The sequence below is a fragment of the Rhizopus delemar genome, genomic scaffold (assembly GCF_000149305.1).
Source record: "Rhizopus delemar RA 99-880 supercont3.8 genomic scaffold, whole genome shotgun sequence".
Lineage (NCBI taxonomy): Eukaryota > Fungi > Mucoromycota > Mucoromycetes > Mucorales > Rhizopodaceae > Rhizopus > Rhizopus delemar.
This window is the reverse complement of record NW_027137834.1, coordinates 1113385-1131986: the sequence shown is the minus strand read 5'-3', so window position 1 is coordinate 1131986 and position 18602 is coordinate 1113385. Positions and strand designations below refer to the sequence as shown.

The window sequence follows — 18602 nt, the reverse complement described above, 5'->3', positions numbered from 1 at the left end:
AAGAAAGAGAAATTTGATATTAACCAATAGACCAAGGTTGCTTTATCTTGATCAAGGTACAGAAAAGGATAAATTGGATGGTAATCTAAGGTGTGAAATACCTTGGACTTCCCAACTACTACCCGAATTAAAAGGGAAATCTTTATTTTGTATACATACCGTAAGTACCATTATAGTGTTATTTATTATAAATTATAGCTAATATTCTCTGGATGGGAAAAAATAGCCTGAAAAATCATATACATTTGAAGATAGAAAAAATGCTCAAGAATGGGTTAATATTATTAATGCAATGCTTATTGACTCATTTGGTGTTTCTTCTTAAACTATATTCTGAGACATGTGCCTTTCCAACGCTTGAAACACATTATAAGCTATACAAATACGTTAGCTTTTTTATATATAACAACCATAATAAATATTACCATAATACTTTTCATCGAGAAAGTCACCCACTTTTTTAATAAATTTCTCAAATTCCTTGCTGTATTTTTCATTAATCACTTCGGGATATTCCATTAGAGTCAACAGTAATATTTTAAAAATGAAATAAAATATTCGATCACTAATCAACATCATTAGGATAGAAACAAGGGAAAGATTGAGTTTTACTTACACTTCTTCATGCGCCACGAGCGTTGTTGGAATACCTGAATAGGTTATAACATCCTCCGCAGTACGCACCAATTTCTCCAAGATCTAGGGTAAAATGTAAGTTGTCTTTTCCATTACTTTTTCTTTTTTTAATTTTACATTCTTTTTTAATTGAATGCCTGCCTTGGTCATGTCGTACAAACAATTCAGTGACATTCGTCTTACTCGATGCCACTATATGTGAAATAAAAATGAGAAATTGCGTTTTTTTTTATACTTTGTATGTTCATCTTAATTACTTGATGAGTGGTATAACTCCCTTGTTGAGTAGAAACCAAATCCGCTAATTTATTGGCAAGTGGCATCACTTCTTCCTTTCTTTTAATCATATCTATTGATTGTATGAGCATCAGGCATTCCTCAATGATGTTGATAGGCGTCTCTGAAGATAAAAGTTGGATAAACCCTTCCTGTCCAATCAATGGTAAACTATAAAGAAATTAATCTCTCTGCAAATATTCCGATTGTATTACTTTACAGTGGTGTATCATCTGTTTCATGAACAATGATTGAAAAAGTCCGTAGCAAATTAAGCACTGTTTCCTCTGCAAATTCTGGCTTACGTTTCCTGTTTAAATCACTGGTTATTTCTACTGGTGTTGTGTTGTATTGATCACAAATAGCCATGATCTCTGTATAGGATCTATCGGCAATGTCTGGATTATCTTGTATCACTTGCATCAGCGGCTTGTCATAAAAGCAATATAAATCCAATGCCTGTGATAACTTGTGCAGGATGGATGTACTGCCTAATATTAAATCTTTATATAAATAATAAGCTGTGTCATCAACAAATTTTGAAGTCAAGGTGAATATGATAGAAGAGATGTTTCCCAAACTAGCAAACTATTTGTAAATTGAATCAGTATCTCCTATTTCCTTTTTTTTTACATTATTCCTCTGTATTGGATACTTGCCAACTTTTCTTGAAGGCAAATGTTTAAACACCCACTCAAAGTGTTCAAGATCTGTGGTATAGTTCCACTTGCAGATTCGCATTTAATAATATATTCTGCCAAATCAAATGCCAAAAGTGATAATCTTTCCTTTGCTTCATTATCTGCTGTTGGAATGATTTGCTTTGCGAATTTAATACTAAATTCTTTTAAAAGTTTTGGTGAAAGAGACATTGTAAAATCACGTCTGTTTTCATGATGTTGGATGTTCCACTGCTGAAATACAGGTCCTAACAAGACCCTTAACAAACTATTCTGCAAAAAAAAAAAAAAAAAAAAAAAAAAAAAAAAAAAAGACTTTAAAGACTATTTCACACCATTGTAAACACGAGTACTTACGACTTGCTCTGAATCTGTAGGATCTACTTTAATAAGCTGTGGTGGCGGTGATGGTTGCTGTTGAAATTGCTGTTGTGGCTGTTGCTGAGTTGCTTTTACTTCTGATCTATTCAAATCAATTTGACTTTGTGTTAAGGATCCTAATCGAGCAGATGAAGAACTTGTTGGAAATACAGCTGCCTTTTTTCGAGGTAGATTTGATTCACATTCAGGAGATAATCTACCAAGAACATTCTTTTTCGTAAAAGATTGGTTATTTCTTAATACAGCCACTTGTCTCTTTAATCGATCAAATTCATGTGCCTAGCAAAAAACGCGTACAATTAATCACTCTCTCTTTCTTGTTTTCTGATCTCATCCTCACATTGTAGACAAGTTGGGCTTGTTTTTGTTGAAGTATTTGTAAATCCCTTTCTTTACGTGTTGAATCTTGTTGATGTTTCTCGAGTTGAAATTTTAATTCTTCTATTGTTTGTTTCAGCTACACACGATAAAATTAGATCATGCCTTTTTTTTTTTTTTTTTTTTTTTGTACTTTTTCAGTTTCTAGATTATTGACGTGAGTTGAAGGTTGAGATGCATAATGTTGAATAGGCTGGTTTTCATTGCTGGTTTGTTGTGTGCTCGTATACTCATATACTTGTGCATCAATGGCAGCAATAGCATCTTGATTAAAAATGTCGTCGTCAAATAAATCGTCGCCTTCATCCATAAAAAAGAAAGAGAAATTAAATGAAAAAGCGACACACTTTTAAAGAACAATGGTAAGCCCTGACTTTAAAATAGCAATGGATGGAAGTATCTAAAAAGTAATTAGCTTGAGTTTCCATATGAATTATATTGGTATAGTGCATATTGCAAATCAATTAAAAGACAAATAGATTTATATTTGAAAGCTACTTTGTTTATATGGTTCATTGTAGATGTAATTCATCTTGTTCGTTTTCTTTAAATGAAAAATAATAAATTGTCTGAATTAATCTTTAAGACATCTAAAAATGAATGCAAGTAATCTAAATTGATTAGACAATTAGTCCAAGTAAGAATTTTTTTGTCCAAAATTGAAGTAGAAGTGGTGTAATCTAAATTTGGGTTTGCTCTCCAGAGACCCTTTCCAGTTGAAGAGATTCATACGGTGAAATCTATAGATAAAAGGGTATAGTCTGTCCATTCTTTGCTCATGTATTCAACGTTTCAGTTAGTGAAATTGTTGTGTATATTTTTGTTTGCAGATATAAATCTATACAAGTGGATGGATCTGCTCTTCGGAAAGTGAGTCGGTAGCTGATATCTTCTTCCACGTAATCTATACAGCCATCAAATTGAAAAAGCATAAACCGCAGAAAGTGATGTGGGAGGTTCGATTGTCTAGTGTTTTGATAAGTATTGTTGTCAAATGAGAAATTAAAGTCTCCTGCTATGAAGAGATTTGGAATAATAGTATTTGAACTATCTGTGGAGTTTAGTTGATGAAGTACACTCGAAAAAAAAGATATTTCTGTCGGCTGCATTACTTGCTGGAGCATAGAGATTTAGTATAAAAATAGGTTGTATAGATTCGTCTGACCAAGTGAGCATTACAAATAAAAACCTTTGATCATCAGATTGTTGAATTAGTTCCATATCTTGGGACTGATTGAGATTAATGATTCCACAATACTTGGTTCACAGCATCTGATGAACTTGAAACCTCATGTTGAGTGATTAAGTTATTTCGCCAAATGAATGAAGAGGTATATTTGTTTTTTGACATAATAATATATTTAATTGCTGTTGTCTTAGATATCAGATATATGTATTAATGTGTTGTAAATTGTTCTGCAATTAATTGAGCCGAACTTCATGTTTATGACCTTAGTATTATGATGATTCATAGTGACTATATGTTGGGTTAGTAGAGGGCTGCGATGATCCTTCTGGCACAAAGTTATTTCTATCATATTCGTCTTCAAAAGCAACATCTTCTACTTCTAAACTATCATCAAAAAGGGCTGATTTTTTCTTGGCTCTTTCCGCGGCTGAAGTAGGTGTAAATGCTTCAGAGTTATTACGTTTCCGTATATTCATAGAGAGGCTATTAAATGTGACAAGTGGGTGCAGTAACCTCTTGGTGACTTCTTTTCTGTCCGGTTTCTTATGACTTGAATCTTCATTATTTTGGGTAGATAGGTTACTACGATCAATATTCTCTTCATCTACTGAACCTAAAGTAAAAATGGACTCTTGGAATTCACCTTTTCTTCGGTTACAGATATGCTGTCGGGTTTACTGTTATCTTCTGCTGACATTTCCGTATCCATTTCTTGAGGACTGTTCAATAAAAGCGCCTCTTTTTCAGTGTTCGTCAATTCTATATTAGTGTTCATTAACCTAGAGCGGTAGGTTGCCACTTGTTTTCTCTTAGGGTTCCAAGGGGCATCAGGATATTGGGATTTTAAATGTTGAGTACTCTCACAGATGAAGTAGGCTTTTCTTCTACGAAGGAGAACTGGACAACTAACTCTTGTATGATCGTCAACATGGCAAGGATTGCAAATAGACTTCATATTACTCCAGACAATATATAAGTAGTAACCTTGTTCCCAAGATGGAATTTGAAGTGTAAGAGGTTCATAATTTTTTACTTTATCCTTGACAAGAATAACATATCCTATGCCGTTAAACCATCCACTATCCACTGCATGATGAAGCCCTATTTTCAAAATACTTCCATGCTTTTCAAATGACTATATCATTAAAAGTATGAACTTGTCATCCTTTTCATAAGGAATATTGGTGATCCCAATTCTGATCACATCCGAGCTTTTATCCATCGTTGCTTATATTTTGATTTTTCTATCGAGAATTAAAACCCCTTTATTCAATGCTTCCATTCTATCTTCTTCATTATCAAAACTAAGCTCAAAGTACTGATGAGCCCTACCAATTTTTCTTTCTCTGAGGACAAGGTTAAGACTTCTATCTTTAAATTTTAAGATATCAAATTCTGAAGCGACAATAACAACGGAATGTTTGTCAATAGTTTGAAGAAAAACTGTTTGACCTTCCAAAAAAGCATCGTTATTATTATTTGAATGATTGTGAAATGAGGCGCTTCATTTTTGGTTTTTAACTGTTTGCGCCCATGCTTTGAATTCAAACGGTTTATTGCTGGAATTATGGCGAGAACCATCTATCCTAGGAGGATTATTAGTCTTGCTATTAATGTCGTAATTAATAGCGGAAATAACCATGGGCTTTTGTTTGATCCAATGTGCCGATCGGAAACTGAGAACTAGACGTATGCACACATTCAAATTAGACACACTAGGAATTTTTACTGGATGAAATGTTTTTCTTATGGGCACAGTAGGAAATTAGTTTAGATCTTACATCTTTTTGTCTAACACTCAATGATATTACTATCTGAGAAAATATATATTGAATTTTATTTTCGACCTAATTCTTTGTTTAAGCATCAATTCCCAATAGCTTTCAGAATGCTTAATTCAACGTAAACAATCCTTTACAGTAACAGTATACGTTTTAAGCTTAACATTCGTGTTTGTCACTTTGTCTCCATAAGCTAGATAGGCTGGAGCATATAAATAGAGAGTTTGTTTCAGCAGTAGAGGGACGGTATATAAAAAAATCCTTATGACGTTGAATTTACATAAATTTTTTAAATGAATGAAATCTCTGGCATAAAACGTCAGAAGATATAACTTGGATCATCGGGATTTGAATTTGAGAACCACGTTCTTCGTGTTCAACGCGTGTCAGCTTCAGCATCGCTATCATTGGAGGTTGATCTTTGGTAAGCCAAACTTTTCGTTCTCTTTTCTCGCATCCCTTTCTTAATAGACGTAGCCAACACTTGATCATTTTTATAGCTTGACTCTATTTTTTAATACAATAGTAGAGAAAAGAGTGTCTTCGACGATAATGCATTCATTCTTGATAGAAGGATCATCAGATATCAAACCGGAGCTGCCTTGTTGGCTAATTCTTCGTTTTGATCCGCGGGTGATGATGCCTGTCACGGTTGGTATATATACATTGAGCATGTTGAAACTAGCTGCCAAATACGCTGAATCCGTTTCAACATGCAAAAAAAAAAAAAAAAAAAAAAAAGTACACACATTTTGAATATCTGTAAAATAAACTGTAAATAAAAGAAAAAGAAAAAAGAAAAAAAAAAGAACTGTTCGCTTATATGGTAATTACTAAGCGACAAGTAAAGATAAACAAGGTTCATGAAATGTGAGTACGACTTCATTTTAGGGCGCAAAGCTTTTTGGACCATATCAAATATTAAAACTACGACTTTACTATTAGAAATGACTGGAAAATAAAAAAAGCGCAGCTATAAACATATTTTAGAGCATCTCCAAGCCTTGTGCAACAAGACAAGTCCTTTAAAGTTGAATATTATTCATTGTAACCATTAAATATTAATCTTATCCAAAAAAAAACTCTTGCTACTTTTTAACTGCAGTGTACAATACCGAATCCAGTGGCAATTTAAAATATAAAAACTTTTTTAAAGAAACATTCGCTTTCACAATATACAAAAATCAACAGTAAAAAGTAAGATTCATCTATCTTTACAAATTGAAATATGAACCCCACAGCATCATTCCTCTATTTAATTCTCAAAAAAATTCAAACGTTTTTAGCGATTGGATAATAATATTGAGGAAGGGAGTATAAAAAATAAAGATGTTTGTATGATTCAAAAGCGCGTTCAACCAATTTAGATGTTCTATAAGGAGAAATGAAATCCTTTTGCTTATTCAAGGAGGCGGAGCGACGTGCCATATAGGTTTGTATGCCACATGGTATTATGTTTAGACGTCAAATTAAATGTTTACATTTGTGGATCTTGTAAACGTTTTCATAGTTTATGAAATGGATCAAATTTATATGAAAGCATCGTCTGAGATCATAACATTCTCACTAAATTATTTGCACAAGATTTAGATTGAGTTATTATAGGATACGTCATTCATATTAATCAATACATGTGTAGATAAACCATGCTCAAGGTTCAATAAGCATTGAAGCACGCTTTTATTACTGCTTTTGAATCAATTCAAAGAACTTTGCTTACACGTGACAATTTCATTATCCGACAACAGACGATTTTTAAAACTTCTTTTTTTTCCTTACTACTTTTTTCTTGTTTCCCTTTTTTATTTCAAAAGAAAACAAACTCCTTTTTTTTCGCAAACATGTCTTGGCAAGCCTACGTTGATAATAACCTTATTGGTACTGGAAATGTATCTCAAGCCGCCATCTATGGTCATGCTGGTGGTGTTTGGGCTACCTCTGCTGGTTTCCAGGTAATGACGCGAATGTGTCCCTCCTTTTTTTCGAAAGCTAAAAAGAAATAAACTTTTTCTAGTTGCAACCTTCTGAAGTTCAAGAAATTATTGCTGGTTATGCTAATCCCGAAAATGCCACTGCTCATGGTGTTCACGTCGCAGGTGAGAAATACTTTGTAATTAAAGCTGATGAACGTTCCATCTACGGTAAAAAGGTAATAAAGTGTAAAATAAAAAGAAAAAGAAAGGGATACTCACTTGACTTCTCGATTAATAAAGGCTGCTGATGGTATTTGTATCGTCAAGACTACGCAAGCATTTTTGGTTTGTACTTATAAAGAAGGCATTCAACCTGGTAACTGTGCCAAGGTTGTTGAAGCATTAGCTGATTACTTGATCTCTGTGGGCTTTGTAAGTTTTTATATAACTGAGACTCTATGTGTTATTAACTGTTCCATAGTAAACTGTCTGTACCTTTTTATTACCCATTCTTTTTCTCCTTTTTTTTTACCCAACAATAAAATTGCATAAGGTACCCCTCTTTCCTACTTGTTGTTTTTGAAAAGTGCAAAAAAAAAAAAGATTGCATTTTTTTATATTTTGTGCAGACTGGAACTATTGCCTGTAAAAGCATTGCAGAACTCGATCCAAGTTACCGAGTCAACTCTAACTAAATTTCCATTTGCAGACGTACTAACGAATTGTTTGATGGGGTATTTTTTTTCTCTGGCTTTTAAAAGATTGGAATATTCAGATTTGTTCATAAAATATAGAAATAGAATAAATATACTTTTACATGTCTAAAATAAGCTCCCAAACAGGACAGAAATTTCTTGTATTTTATCCAAAGATAATTTCTAGTGAGTCAAGCAACATAGATCATGGACTGTTGATTAAAGGTTTTTAATTGTACAAATACAGCAAAAGTTGATCGAAAATTGCTTTTGTCTCGGAAATAATCTACAAGCGCTTTCTTTCATCGAAGGCTTTTTCAGTGACAAACCAAGCATCTTTTTCTTCAGTTTGCGCTTAAATTCCCTTCTCTCCCCTTCTATCTTCCAGTTAAGCTTTTTTGATACAAGTTCACAGTAAGTCACTTTGAAACGATCAAATACTCTACTTTTTGTATTCTAGCTCTTTTTTTTTTTATTTCCTTTTTTTTTACTTGTTACAGCTCACATCTTTCTTCAGTAGACAGTATGCACACAGATTGAAAGATCCAATGAAAAGAATATGCAGTCAACATTTTCAATGTCAGTGACGAATGATCGATCAGGACTAAACTTCATACCACTTGTAATGACTCACACCAATCAAAGCGCATGGATACACATTATGCATTGATGATTGATAAAAATGAACTGAATTTGATTGGATAATATGAATTATAAGTTGGATATAAAAAAAAAAAACCACTGATTTACCTTTTTCTTTTTCAACAACAACCATGGCTTCTCGTCTTTTCACTACCGCTCTTCGTACTGCCACTCGTGCTTCTCGTCCTTCAATCAGATCCATGTCCGTGATGGCCATGAGACGTGCTCCTACTGCTGTCAAGCCAATGGTAACAAAAAGATAAATAGACCCAACAATGATTGACCGGTTTGAATAGATGACAACTCAAATCCGTGGTTTAAAGACTTTGGATTTTGGTGGAACTCAAGAAACTGTCTATGAACGTTCGGATGTTCCCAAAGAAAAGTTACTCGAAACCTTTAAGGATGACACCATCGCCGTTCTCGGTTACGGTCCTCAAGGCCGTGGTCAAGCATTGAACTTGCGTGATAACGGAGTGAATGTGATCATCGGTCAACGTGAAGGCAAGACTTACCAACAAGCTATTGATGAAGGTTGGGTTCCCGGCAAGAACTTGTTTCCTGTGCTTGATGCTGTCGACAAAGGTACTGTTGTCATGAACCTCTTGTCCGATGCCTATCAAAAGGAAATCTGGCCTCAAATGAAGCCCTTGATTACGCCTGGAAAGACCCTTTACTTTTCTCATGGTTTCTCTATTGTCTACAAGGATCAAACTAACATTGTTCCTCCTGAAGGTAAGAAAAAAAGTGAGTGAGTGAGAGTGAGACAGAGACTGATGAGCTATTTAGGTGTCGATGTTGTTCTTGTTGCACCCAAGGGTTCCGGTTTCACAGTCCGTCGTCTCTTCCAAGAAGGTCGTGGTATCAACTCTTCCTTTGCTGTCTACCAAGATGCCAGTGGTAAGGCCAAGGAAAGAACGGTTGCCTTGGGTATCGGTATCGGTTCCGGTTACATGTACGAAACTACCTTTGAAAAAGAAGTCTACTCTGACTTGTTTGGTGAACGTGGTGTTTTGATGGGTGCCATTCAAGGTTTATTCCAAGCTCAATACGAAGTTTTACGTGCCAATGGTCACTCTCCCTCAGAAGCCTTCAATGAAACGGTCGAAGAAGCTACACAATCTCTTTACCCCTTGATCGGTGAACGTGGTATGGACTGGATGTATTCCAACTGTTCAACAACAGCCATGCGTGGTGCTCTTGATTGGTGGAAGCCTTTCCACAACGCCTCCAAGCCCGTGTTTGAAAAACTGTATCAATCTGTCCGTGATGGATCCGAAACCGCTCGTTCTTTGGATCGTAACTCTCAACCTGATTATCGTGAAAAGCTCGAAGAGGAATTACGTGAAATCCGTGAGTCTGAAATCTGGAGAACGGGTAAAACGGTTCGTCAACTTCGACCTGAAAATGTTGGCAAGAATTAAGAAAGTATTTATTTATTGTGTATAAATGTTGAAAGATTTAGATGACAACCATCTTTCTTTTACGTGTAAAATAAAAAGCAAATATTGGTTATAAAAGTCATTTTTTATTTTATATTTTAATCTTTTTAGCATTTTTATCATGCTGACCCAAGTTACCAAGGTTCCACTATACAACAAAATTGTCAACTTAATTTTTTACAATTCATCTGAAACTTACATTGTCTTCGATAGTTCTAAGCAAAGAATAATGATTGTATCTTGTCTTATCCTTCTTTTTCTTATTTGAAGGATGGAAATCAGGACCAAACAAGAGAGTGAGTACTTTGTTGTTATCAGAAGCACCATCGTCTTCATCAAAAGTAACCACAAACATTGTATTCTTATTGAATGCCTTCTTGTTGATTCGATTCGACAAGAATTTCTTTAACCATCTTGATCCATAAGCCATATTTGTATCATGAGCATCATTATCAATCTATATTCATATTAGTCTACAGATGGCACGTATTATGACGATTTACATTAGGAGTGTAGAACACAAACTGAGGCACACTGTTATCCTTAATGTCCTTATCCAATTGCTTTGAGTTTACAATGTTTGCACATCTTGATTTGCTGCTTTGAATATTCTTGAATGAAATGAATGGATTATGTTTACGTGCATAACCTTTAATATCCATCTTTTTATTACAGTTGCCTTTAAACATATGTCAATAAAGAATCATTCGGTTTGATCCAACATCATACCTGGATAATCTTCTTGATACGTTTTCCATGAGATACCTTTGGCTTCCAGCAAGTCAACGATGGTCTTTCTGTTGATATTGGATTCATCATCTTCATTTGTTCCTTTAGTGGATCCACTGATCATGGCAATCTATTGAATTGTTAATCATCATGTCATTCCTAAAATACTTCAACTTACATAATTGGGCTGAGAAGGATGGGTAGTAGCCAAATAGTTGGTAAGGGCCATTCCCTTATATTTAGACGTCAAAGTAGAGAGATATTTGTCCTTGGCTGCCACATCATAATCTTGATTTTCAAATACAATAATCACCACCCGATCAAAATATTTCCCTTTGATCAACTCGCTGGAATTGCTACTGACTGGACGAGCTTGGATCAATAGCCATTGGAGAAAGAAAAAGAAGAGAGTCAATTGGTTCAACATGATTTGAATGATAACATAAAACAACTTATTCTGTAGCTTATTTATATAGATTTTTGAGTTAATCAAAGTAATGGTAAATTCTAATGAGTACTTCCTCAATTGGAAGTAGAATTTATTACCAGGTAAAGAGTCAATCAGGGTACTCTCTTTACAATTAGGAGAAATTACTTGATTCGGTACCTGTGGATCCAGTGTACTTTGTTCAATCATGATAATTGATCCCTTCCAAATATAATGTGTATATCAATCGATACACATGGCTGCACTTTCTGAGTTCTATAATTTGCCTTTTTTTCTTTTTTTTCCTGAATCATCTAATTATTTAGCAATTAAAAATTACCAAAAAATCTAAAATAAATTCCGTATATTCGCACACACACAATTTAGAATGATTTATATTAAGAAAAACAATTTTTATTCTTGTCTTTTATCATCAGAATAATATCATTCGGCTGATTTACTGTAAAAGACTTTAGCCGTCGTAATTAAAAATCTGTATTGGTCTTGAATTATTTGCATAGGAGAAAATAAGTTGTCTGTCCTTTCGTCTGTGAATAAATGATGTCTATTAATTAAAATATGATGGGTATTTTTAAAGGGACATCAGGCGATATTTTCAATGCTCGCACATACACAAACAAGAAACCCATTCATCATTGTTCACTTTGTGTTTTGTCTAATGCGATGCAGGGTGATCCTACAACAATAGACAACAACAAAAACATCTGTTTAAATCATGTTTCTATGTTACACTACACTGGAACACCGACAAAGTGGCCCATTTATTGATTTCTCCCTCTTCCTTTTCTCCTTCTTTTTATTTTCATCGATGCCTGACGTTATTATCAAAGAAGGTTATCTTTCTTTAAAAGAAGAAGGATTGAGAGCTTGGATATGGTCTAAAAGATATTGTGTGTTAAGAGACCAATCACTTACTTTTCACCGCAACGAAGTAAGACAACTCGAAAGCACCCTCCACTCCTTTTTTTTTTTTACACTCACACCTTTGGTTTATAGGCTGGACAGTGTATTGGTTTATTATTTTTAAAAGAGATTGGATCAGTGACTAGAATTGATTTGAAACCCTATTGTTTTGAGATCACTGCAAAAGATAAAACTTATTACATTGCTTGTAAAAGTGATGAAGAACTTTATGGTTGGATGGACGAAATATATAATGTAAACTATGATGGTATAAACATGTCTGTTGAGTGCTAATGCGTTCCATAGAGATCTTCTGTGGGTACCTCAGGTCCAACTAATTTTGAACATAAAGTTCATGTCGGCTTTGACCCCATCACGGGTGCTTTCACTGTAAGAAAAGAGGTGTAGAGAGAGAGAGGGTGAGAGAGAGTAACCGATAGGATAGGGACTCCCTGATCAATGGACTCGATTACTGAAAGGCTCAGCCATTACAGCCGAAGATGCCGCTAAAAATCCACAAGCCGTATTGGACGTACTCGAGTTTTATGCAGAACAGACAAAACGAGAAGAAGAAGAGTATGGTACGTCAGAACTTCAAGGTGCTGTTGAACGTATGAGCGGATTGAATTGGGCAAAGGAGATGCAACAACAAACAGAGAAGCCAACAGTCAAGTTACCACGAAAGACAGCACCTACCCCACGGCCTGCTCCACCTCCTCCACCCGAGCCACATCCAAATGAGTCCAGTCAGCAAAAGGTAAATACTAGAAGAGAAAAAAAAAAAAAAGGGGGGGGGGGAAGGTTGATTGACTGATCTGTTGGCAAAGGTGACATCACCCGCAAAAGATGAAATTTCAGCCAAGGAGGGTCAATTGGATCAATGGCTGGAGACAAAACTTGCTTTAAATAAAAAACTACCCGATATGCCTACCAACAAGGAGCTGATTGATATGGAAAGGGAACGAGAGCGAGAACGTATCCTTCGAGAAAGAGAAAAGGCAGCGGCTCAGGTCTCTTCAAAAAAAAAGGTGGAGCAAAGAATCAGTACGATGACGGAAGCACAAATCATGGAGAAACTTCGTAAGTTCTGCTTGTGCCTCGACCTAGTTATTCATCATTTTCTTTAGGCTCTGTTGTTTCCAAAGGGAACCCTGGTGAATGCTACAAAAAGGTAAAAAGAGTCGGTCAAGGGTAAGTGATGACTTTATGTGTGTTGCGCAGATATTGATAGATGTCTCTAGTGCTTCCGGCTCAGTGTTTGTAGCTCTTTCATTAGCCACCAATACAAAAGTTGCCGTCAAGCAAATGGATCTGAGCAGTCAACCTCGTAAAGAGCTGATTGTGAACGAAATCCTAGTGATGAAAGAGTCACAGCATCCCAACATTGTGAATTATCTGGATTCCTTTCTTATTGGAAATAACGTTCTTTGGGTGGTGATGGAGTATATGGAAGGAGGCGCGTTGACTGATGTGATTGATAATAACAGCACAATGACAGAACAGCAAATAGCCACAGTTTGCCTTGAGGTAAATTGAAAAGGTGATATAATCTAGACTCATTGTTTATATAGTCCATACACGGCCTTCATCATTTACATTCACAAAACATCATTCATCGCGATATCAAATCCGACAATATCCTCTTGAACGCTCATGGCCATGTCAAGATCAGCGACTTTGGATTCTGTGCTAAACTCACGGACCAAAAACGCAAACGAGCGACCATGATCGGTACGCCTTATTGGATGGCACCCGAAGTTGTCAAGCAAAAGGAATATGGGGCCAAGGTCGACATATGGTCACTGGGCATCATGGCCATTGAGATGATTGAGAATGAACCACCCTATTTGGATGAAGAGCCGCTCAAGGCACTGTATTTAATTGCAACCAATGGAACGCCTACTCTGAAACATCCAGAAAGACTATCAACCGAACTGAAATCATTTTTGGCTGTTTGTCTTTGTGTCGATGTACGATCTCGTGCAAATTCAGCAGAATTGCTAAAGGTAAATCAATTTTTGATACCAAAAAAAAAAAAAAAAAAAAAAAAAACTCACTGGTTTATAGCATGAATTTCTGAAAAAGGCTGGACCTTTAGAAATTTTGGCGCCTTTATTAAAATTCAGATCAAAACAGACTTAGATTCCCTTCCCTTCTACTTGACCTTATACACGTTTAATAAACACACAGGAATTATTGTAATATTGACAAGAATGGGTTTAAATAATGATGCTTTTAATCAATTTTTTTAATACAAAATCATGCTGCTATTATGTGTTTATCTACTGAGATTCGATGTGCTTCTTGAGGATCCCTGACGAGAGATAGGGGAGCCAAAACTACGGGAGCTGCCAGAGCGTTTCATAGTTTCTTTTTCTTTTTCTTCATTTGCTTTCTTGACCTCTTGATGGATTTGTGCAATCGTCTTGGGTCCAGCTTGTGCTCCTCCACGTGTGAGCGTCCATCGACTCTTGCGGAGATCCATCACATCCTACATGTTATGAGTTGAGGAAGACTGTATATAAAAGAAGATGTGAATCTTACCAAAATCATAAATTTAACTCTAGAACTCAGTGTCTTGCTTTCATACATTTCTTTCATTCTCGTAAAGCAAACATCAAGCCACTGTCTATTGTTAATATCATTCGACTCAAATGTTTTACCGACTGTCGTAATCAGTTTACACATCGTCTCAGTCTCTTCATCTTCTGGTGTTTCGACATTACTGCACAACCTTCGCAGACATTCCTTCATCACATTATTACTCAACATACGAAGCTTATACAATTCACCAATGAACTGGACCAGACCCAGGCCACGACGTTTGGCCTTGACAGCAGCATAATATTCGTCTGTCAGCATCACGTTGGGGTCATTTTCATCCAGCTTGGGAATATCACTCTTCCAACCTTTATAAAAGTCAGACTGACAACGAATCAAGAGATATTTACGATACAGTGGGCCACCACAGACAGGCTTCTTGGTCTTTTCATCCAATATATTGACATTCTTGATGTTCTCATTGGCTGCTGTCAGTTCATAAAGTTTCATGGCCAACTGAGCCCACATGACGGCAAACGCGGGTTCATCACAGGCCTTATCAAAAATAAGGTCGATGACTGTCTTTAAGGAAACCGCATCCTCTTCCTTTTCGGCTTGCTTGACATAATCCCAGATCTGACTGGAGATGGATTCAAATTTTTCCAAAGTGAGTTTGTTCAAAAGCGACTTGACTTTGCGAATAATCATCTCTTGAGACACAAGCTCTTCTTCTTCTTTAGGCCCTGCCTCAGTCGTTTGAACCTTGGGCACCCAGCGGTTTTCGTTCTTAATCAAAGGTGCTACCTCTTCCAGTGGTGTGCTTGGTGTACTACCACCCTCTTGATCTTTCGGTGCCCGGCGCAATTTACCCCCACGACTGCTACGATTTCGACTGGATCCCGAACGCTCCATACCCTGTGAGCTGTCTTGACGACGACGACCCGATCCGCTGCGAAGCATGGCCTCACCCGCCAAGCCGCGTCCACGACCGCGTTCAGAGGTTTGGCGACGTGACATGCTGCGGCCGGTAGGTTTTTCGGCATTCATGTCTTCAAAGGGTACTAGATTGGCTCCGGCTGGAAGTGCTTTGCAGGTATCTTTGAATTGCATCATAAAGGCAATTTCGTAAACTACTCGATCACCCTTGCCTTCGGTTCTTGAGGTAGTCTCTGGGCTTGATCCTTCCTTGGCGGATACTTTGGGTTGGGTTTCATCTGTTGCTTTAATGTTGCTTTCTTCCTTGATAACATTATCCTTCTCTTCTTCCTTCACGTCCTCGCCTTTCTTTTCTGCTTGTACATCCTTTTTCACTTCTTCAGATCCTTCCAATCCCTTTTCCTCGACGTCTTTTACTTTTTTTTCTTCAATTTCCTTGGCTTCAGTTTGGTCTTTTATATCCTTATTCACTTTGCTTTTTTCTTCTTTTACATTATTTTCTTTTTCGCCCTCTTTCTCTGCTTCCTAAATAGTTCACATCATTAATACTCGTGCACTTTTATATGTCAGTTTAACAAAACCTTAGTGTCAGCCATCTTGACTGGGCAAGAAGTTTCTTGATCAGGTTCTTTGGTTGGAGGTTGAATCACTTCTCTGTTATTGGGGTTAATAATCGGAATAGCTTTACTTCCGGTAGGTGGTCGAATGAATGTTTGGCTGCTGTAATTGGCACCACTATTATCATTATAGGGTTGAAAAGTAGAAACAGAAGAATACTATGCATATATTCCGAATAAGCATCGATATAATATATAGTTTTATTTATATATTTACATGTTGATTATTTTGCCAAGTCTTACTAGTATCTTGGTTGTTAGATAAATCTGTAGGTGATGTTCTATCCTGAGAAGGTATATGGCTCATATTGAATATATAAAGATAAGAAAGCCAAAATAAAATAAAAAAAAATAAAAATAAAAAAAAACCAAAGTTTTTGTGACTATTTGTTGTTTCTAAAGTGCTTATGCATGTGTGTATCCACACGAAATTACATGGCATTCTTCATTGACGTACAGAGTACAACCATGGAAAGGTTTTTAGTACACATTCATAAGGCAAATGGCTTCTGTTAAAGACAAGCCTATATTTGAACATGTCTAGAGAAATGCAATCATTTTCCTTGAAAATCATACTTCAACTTGACGTCAAATTGATCTATTTTCTGTTCTTTTTTTATCTCCTCTTTTATCATCCACCTCGAGTTGATTTCCTCCCACCCCAACCTATGCCCTTTTCTTTTTGCGTTCTGTGAATTTTATTTGATTCAAGTAATTTTTTTATGCTAAAAATTCATGCGGAGATGCTTGTTTTATCCGAATCGCAATTGTTTGTATCTAGCAGTAACTTTCTCCGAAGAGCTTCTTTTGAGCAGCTACATGTATAGATATTGAAATAATGTTATTGAAATATTAAATTGCACTACTTTCACTATGATATATATATGATCTTTATGTTTGTTGATCTGTCTAAGTCATTATAACAGCATCAAAACCCTCGGATAAATCAACGCTCCGGGAAACTTAGCAGCAACAAAAAATATCATGGATACCTTTTTTTTGTCGTAATTTGCTTTAAAACAGACAGACCCTTTTCTATTTAAAATTAAAGCAAAAAAATATTATTAAAGAAAGAGAGAGCCAATAGCCACAGAAACCATTTCTATTTATTTCCAATATAAGATAAAATCTAAGTTTTTCTTTCTTCAAGGTTTCTTTATTATAACTGCTATCAGGACCATATAAAATGTATTCAATTGTAGGCTTTAGTAAGTCATTTCGTTTGGAAAGTAAATACTATGTATCTTTTATAGAAAGCATACATCTTATATGTCACTATAAGTAAAAAGAATGAGCTAAGGATAGCACAAGTAGAATTCGTAGTATTTAGCTTCTACCTTTCTGAGACAAATAGATACTCTTATACAAAGCCCAAAGACACTATTTTTTTCTATAATACAATATAAAACCAATTATAAGATAAACAGAATCTGCTTTTTCAGAACCTAACTAATACATACATAATAAAAAAGCAAACTGATATTTACAAAATAATGTATACTAAAGCAGTATGTAGCAAATAATGAGCTTGTTCAAACAATGCAAATCTTCAATCTTATTTATTATCTGATTTGTAGTGAGACTTTTTTTTATAGATTCAACAAGTAGGCGTATTGCTTTGAAGCCAATAGCCCACCTCCCTTTTTTTTTTTTTGCCAGTACTTTTTGCTGTAATTACAAATGGAATTACGTGCCAAAGTGATGTGCAAAAGTAAAATAGATAAAAAAAAAAGCTAACTTGAAATAAGCGATTTCAATCAATGTACCTTTAGACTCCATTGGAATTAAACTTCGTAAGCTTACAGTCTTTCTCAAAAGACATTCAAGAGTAAACAAAGACAGTAACACTGCATCAACACTACTGATACTTATCTTTATTTTTAAAGAAAAAATCTTCCTGTTAGTACATTAAAGAAGTACTTACAACTGTAACGATTATTTCCTGAAATTATATATTTGCAAAGCATCTGAATATCATTGAAAAAACAGAATTGTAAGCATCGTTCTAAAGATATTTCCTTTTCTGATGTATTTTCTATCCACAATGTACTCCTGCAGACTGTCTACAGCTACTTGTCATTTAGATACAAACTATAATTCTTTTATATCCTCACACTCTCTTCCACTAATTTGTTTTTCTTTTTAAAAACATTATGCATGCTTTGAATAAAGAATTAAAATAACGATAAAACCAAAATAAAAAAGTAAGCTTTATTTCAACAACTATTTGAGAACATAGTCTTGTCCCTGTTTTCTACGTTGATGTTAGGTAATGTAGTACAAATCGGCGAAGCGAGGAGAACAAGGTAAAGAATGATCTACTCATCCAATGTTGACCCAGGAAAAAAACGATTTGAGTATATTATGTATAGAGGAATACCACTTTTAAGAAGTTGTTCTGGAAAACATCCTTCA

The 18602-nt window shown here is 35.4% G+C and overlaps 8 protein-coding genes across 8 annotated transcripts; 3 read left to right on the top strand and 5 right to left on the bottom strand.

The window, feature by feature from the left end:
- Nucleotides 1–396: 396 nt before the first annotated feature.
- RO3G_10637 (uncharacterized protein) lies at nt 397–1784 on the bottom strand (the record flags this gene model as incomplete). Its single annotated transcript, XM_067665222.1, has 5 exons — nt 397–484; nt 617–699; nt 894–1083; nt 1133–1492; nt 1546–1784. 5 exons carry the CDS (start codon nt 1782–1784, stop codon nt 397–399), a joined length of 960 nt encoding a protein of 319 aa, XP_067521323.1.
- Nucleotides 1785–1803: 19 nt separating this feature from the next.
- Nucleotides 1804–2661, bottom strand: RO3G_10636 (uncharacterized protein; the record flags this gene model as incomplete). Its single annotated transcript, XM_067665221.1, has 4 exons — nt 1804–1860; nt 1950–2252; nt 2314–2430; nt 2485–2661. The coding sequence occupies 4 exons, from the start codon at nt 2659–2661 to the stop codon at nt 1804–1806; spliced, it is 654 nt and encodes a 217-aa protein (XP_067521322.1).
- Nucleotides 2662–3809: 1148 nt separating this feature from the next.
- RO3G_10635 (uncharacterized protein) lies at nt 3810–4495 on the bottom strand (the record flags this gene model as incomplete). The annotated part of the gene is made up of 2 exons (XM_067665220.1): nt 3810–4153; nt 4219–4495. 2 exons carry the CDS (start codon nt 4493–4495, stop codon nt 3810–3812), a joined length of 621 nt encoding a protein of 206 aa, XP_067521321.1.
- A 2667-nt stretch (nt 4496–7162) lies between these two features.
- On the top strand, nt 7163–7718 carry RO3G_10634 (uncharacterized protein; the record flags this gene model as incomplete). Its single annotated transcript, XM_067665219.1, has 4 exons — nt 7163–7273; nt 7336–7470; nt 7535–7666; nt 7716–7718. 4 exons carry the CDS (start codon nt 7163–7165, stop codon nt 7716–7718), a joined length of 381 nt encoding a protein of 126 aa, XP_067521320.1.
- Nucleotides 7719–8702: 984 nt separating this feature from the next.
- Nucleotides 8703–9995, top strand: RO3G_10633 (uncharacterized protein; the record flags this gene model as incomplete). Its single annotated transcript, XM_067665218.1, has 3 exons — nt 8703–8819; nt 8868–9306; nt 9361–9995. 3 exons carry the CDS (start codon nt 8703–8705, stop codon nt 9993–9995), a joined length of 1191 nt encoding a protein of 396 aa, XP_067521319.1.
- A 491-nt stretch (nt 9996–10486) lies between these two features.
- RO3G_10632 (uncharacterized protein) lies at nt 10487–11169 on the bottom strand (the record flags this gene model as incomplete). Its single annotated transcript, XM_067665217.1, has 3 exons — nt 10487–10692; nt 10743–10872; nt 10921–11169. 3 exons carry the CDS (start codon nt 11167–11169, stop codon nt 10487–10489), a joined length of 585 nt encoding a protein of 194 aa, XP_067521318.1.
- A 1186-nt stretch (nt 11170–12355) lies between these two features.
- On the top strand, nt 12356–14235 carry RO3G_10631 (uncharacterized protein; the record flags this gene model as incomplete). Its single annotated transcript, XM_067665216.1, has 8 exons — nt 12356–12361; nt 12400–12483; nt 12539–12850; nt 12921–13173; nt 13221–13284; nt 13335–13620; nt 13665–14099; nt 14161–14235. 8 exons carry the CDS (start codon nt 12356–12358, stop codon nt 14233–14235), a joined length of 1515 nt encoding a protein of 504 aa, XP_067521317.1.
- A 356-nt stretch (nt 14236–14591) lies between these two features.
- RO3G_10630 (uncharacterized protein) lies at nt 14592–16494 on the bottom strand (the record flags this gene model as incomplete). Its single annotated transcript, XM_067665215.1, has 4 exons — nt 14592–14608; nt 14757–16095; nt 16152–16346; nt 16405–16494. The coding sequence occupies 4 exons, from the start codon at nt 16492–16494 to the stop codon at nt 14592–14594; spliced, it is 1641 nt and encodes a 546-aa protein (XP_067521316.1).
- Nucleotides 16495–18602: the final 2108 nt, after the last annotated feature.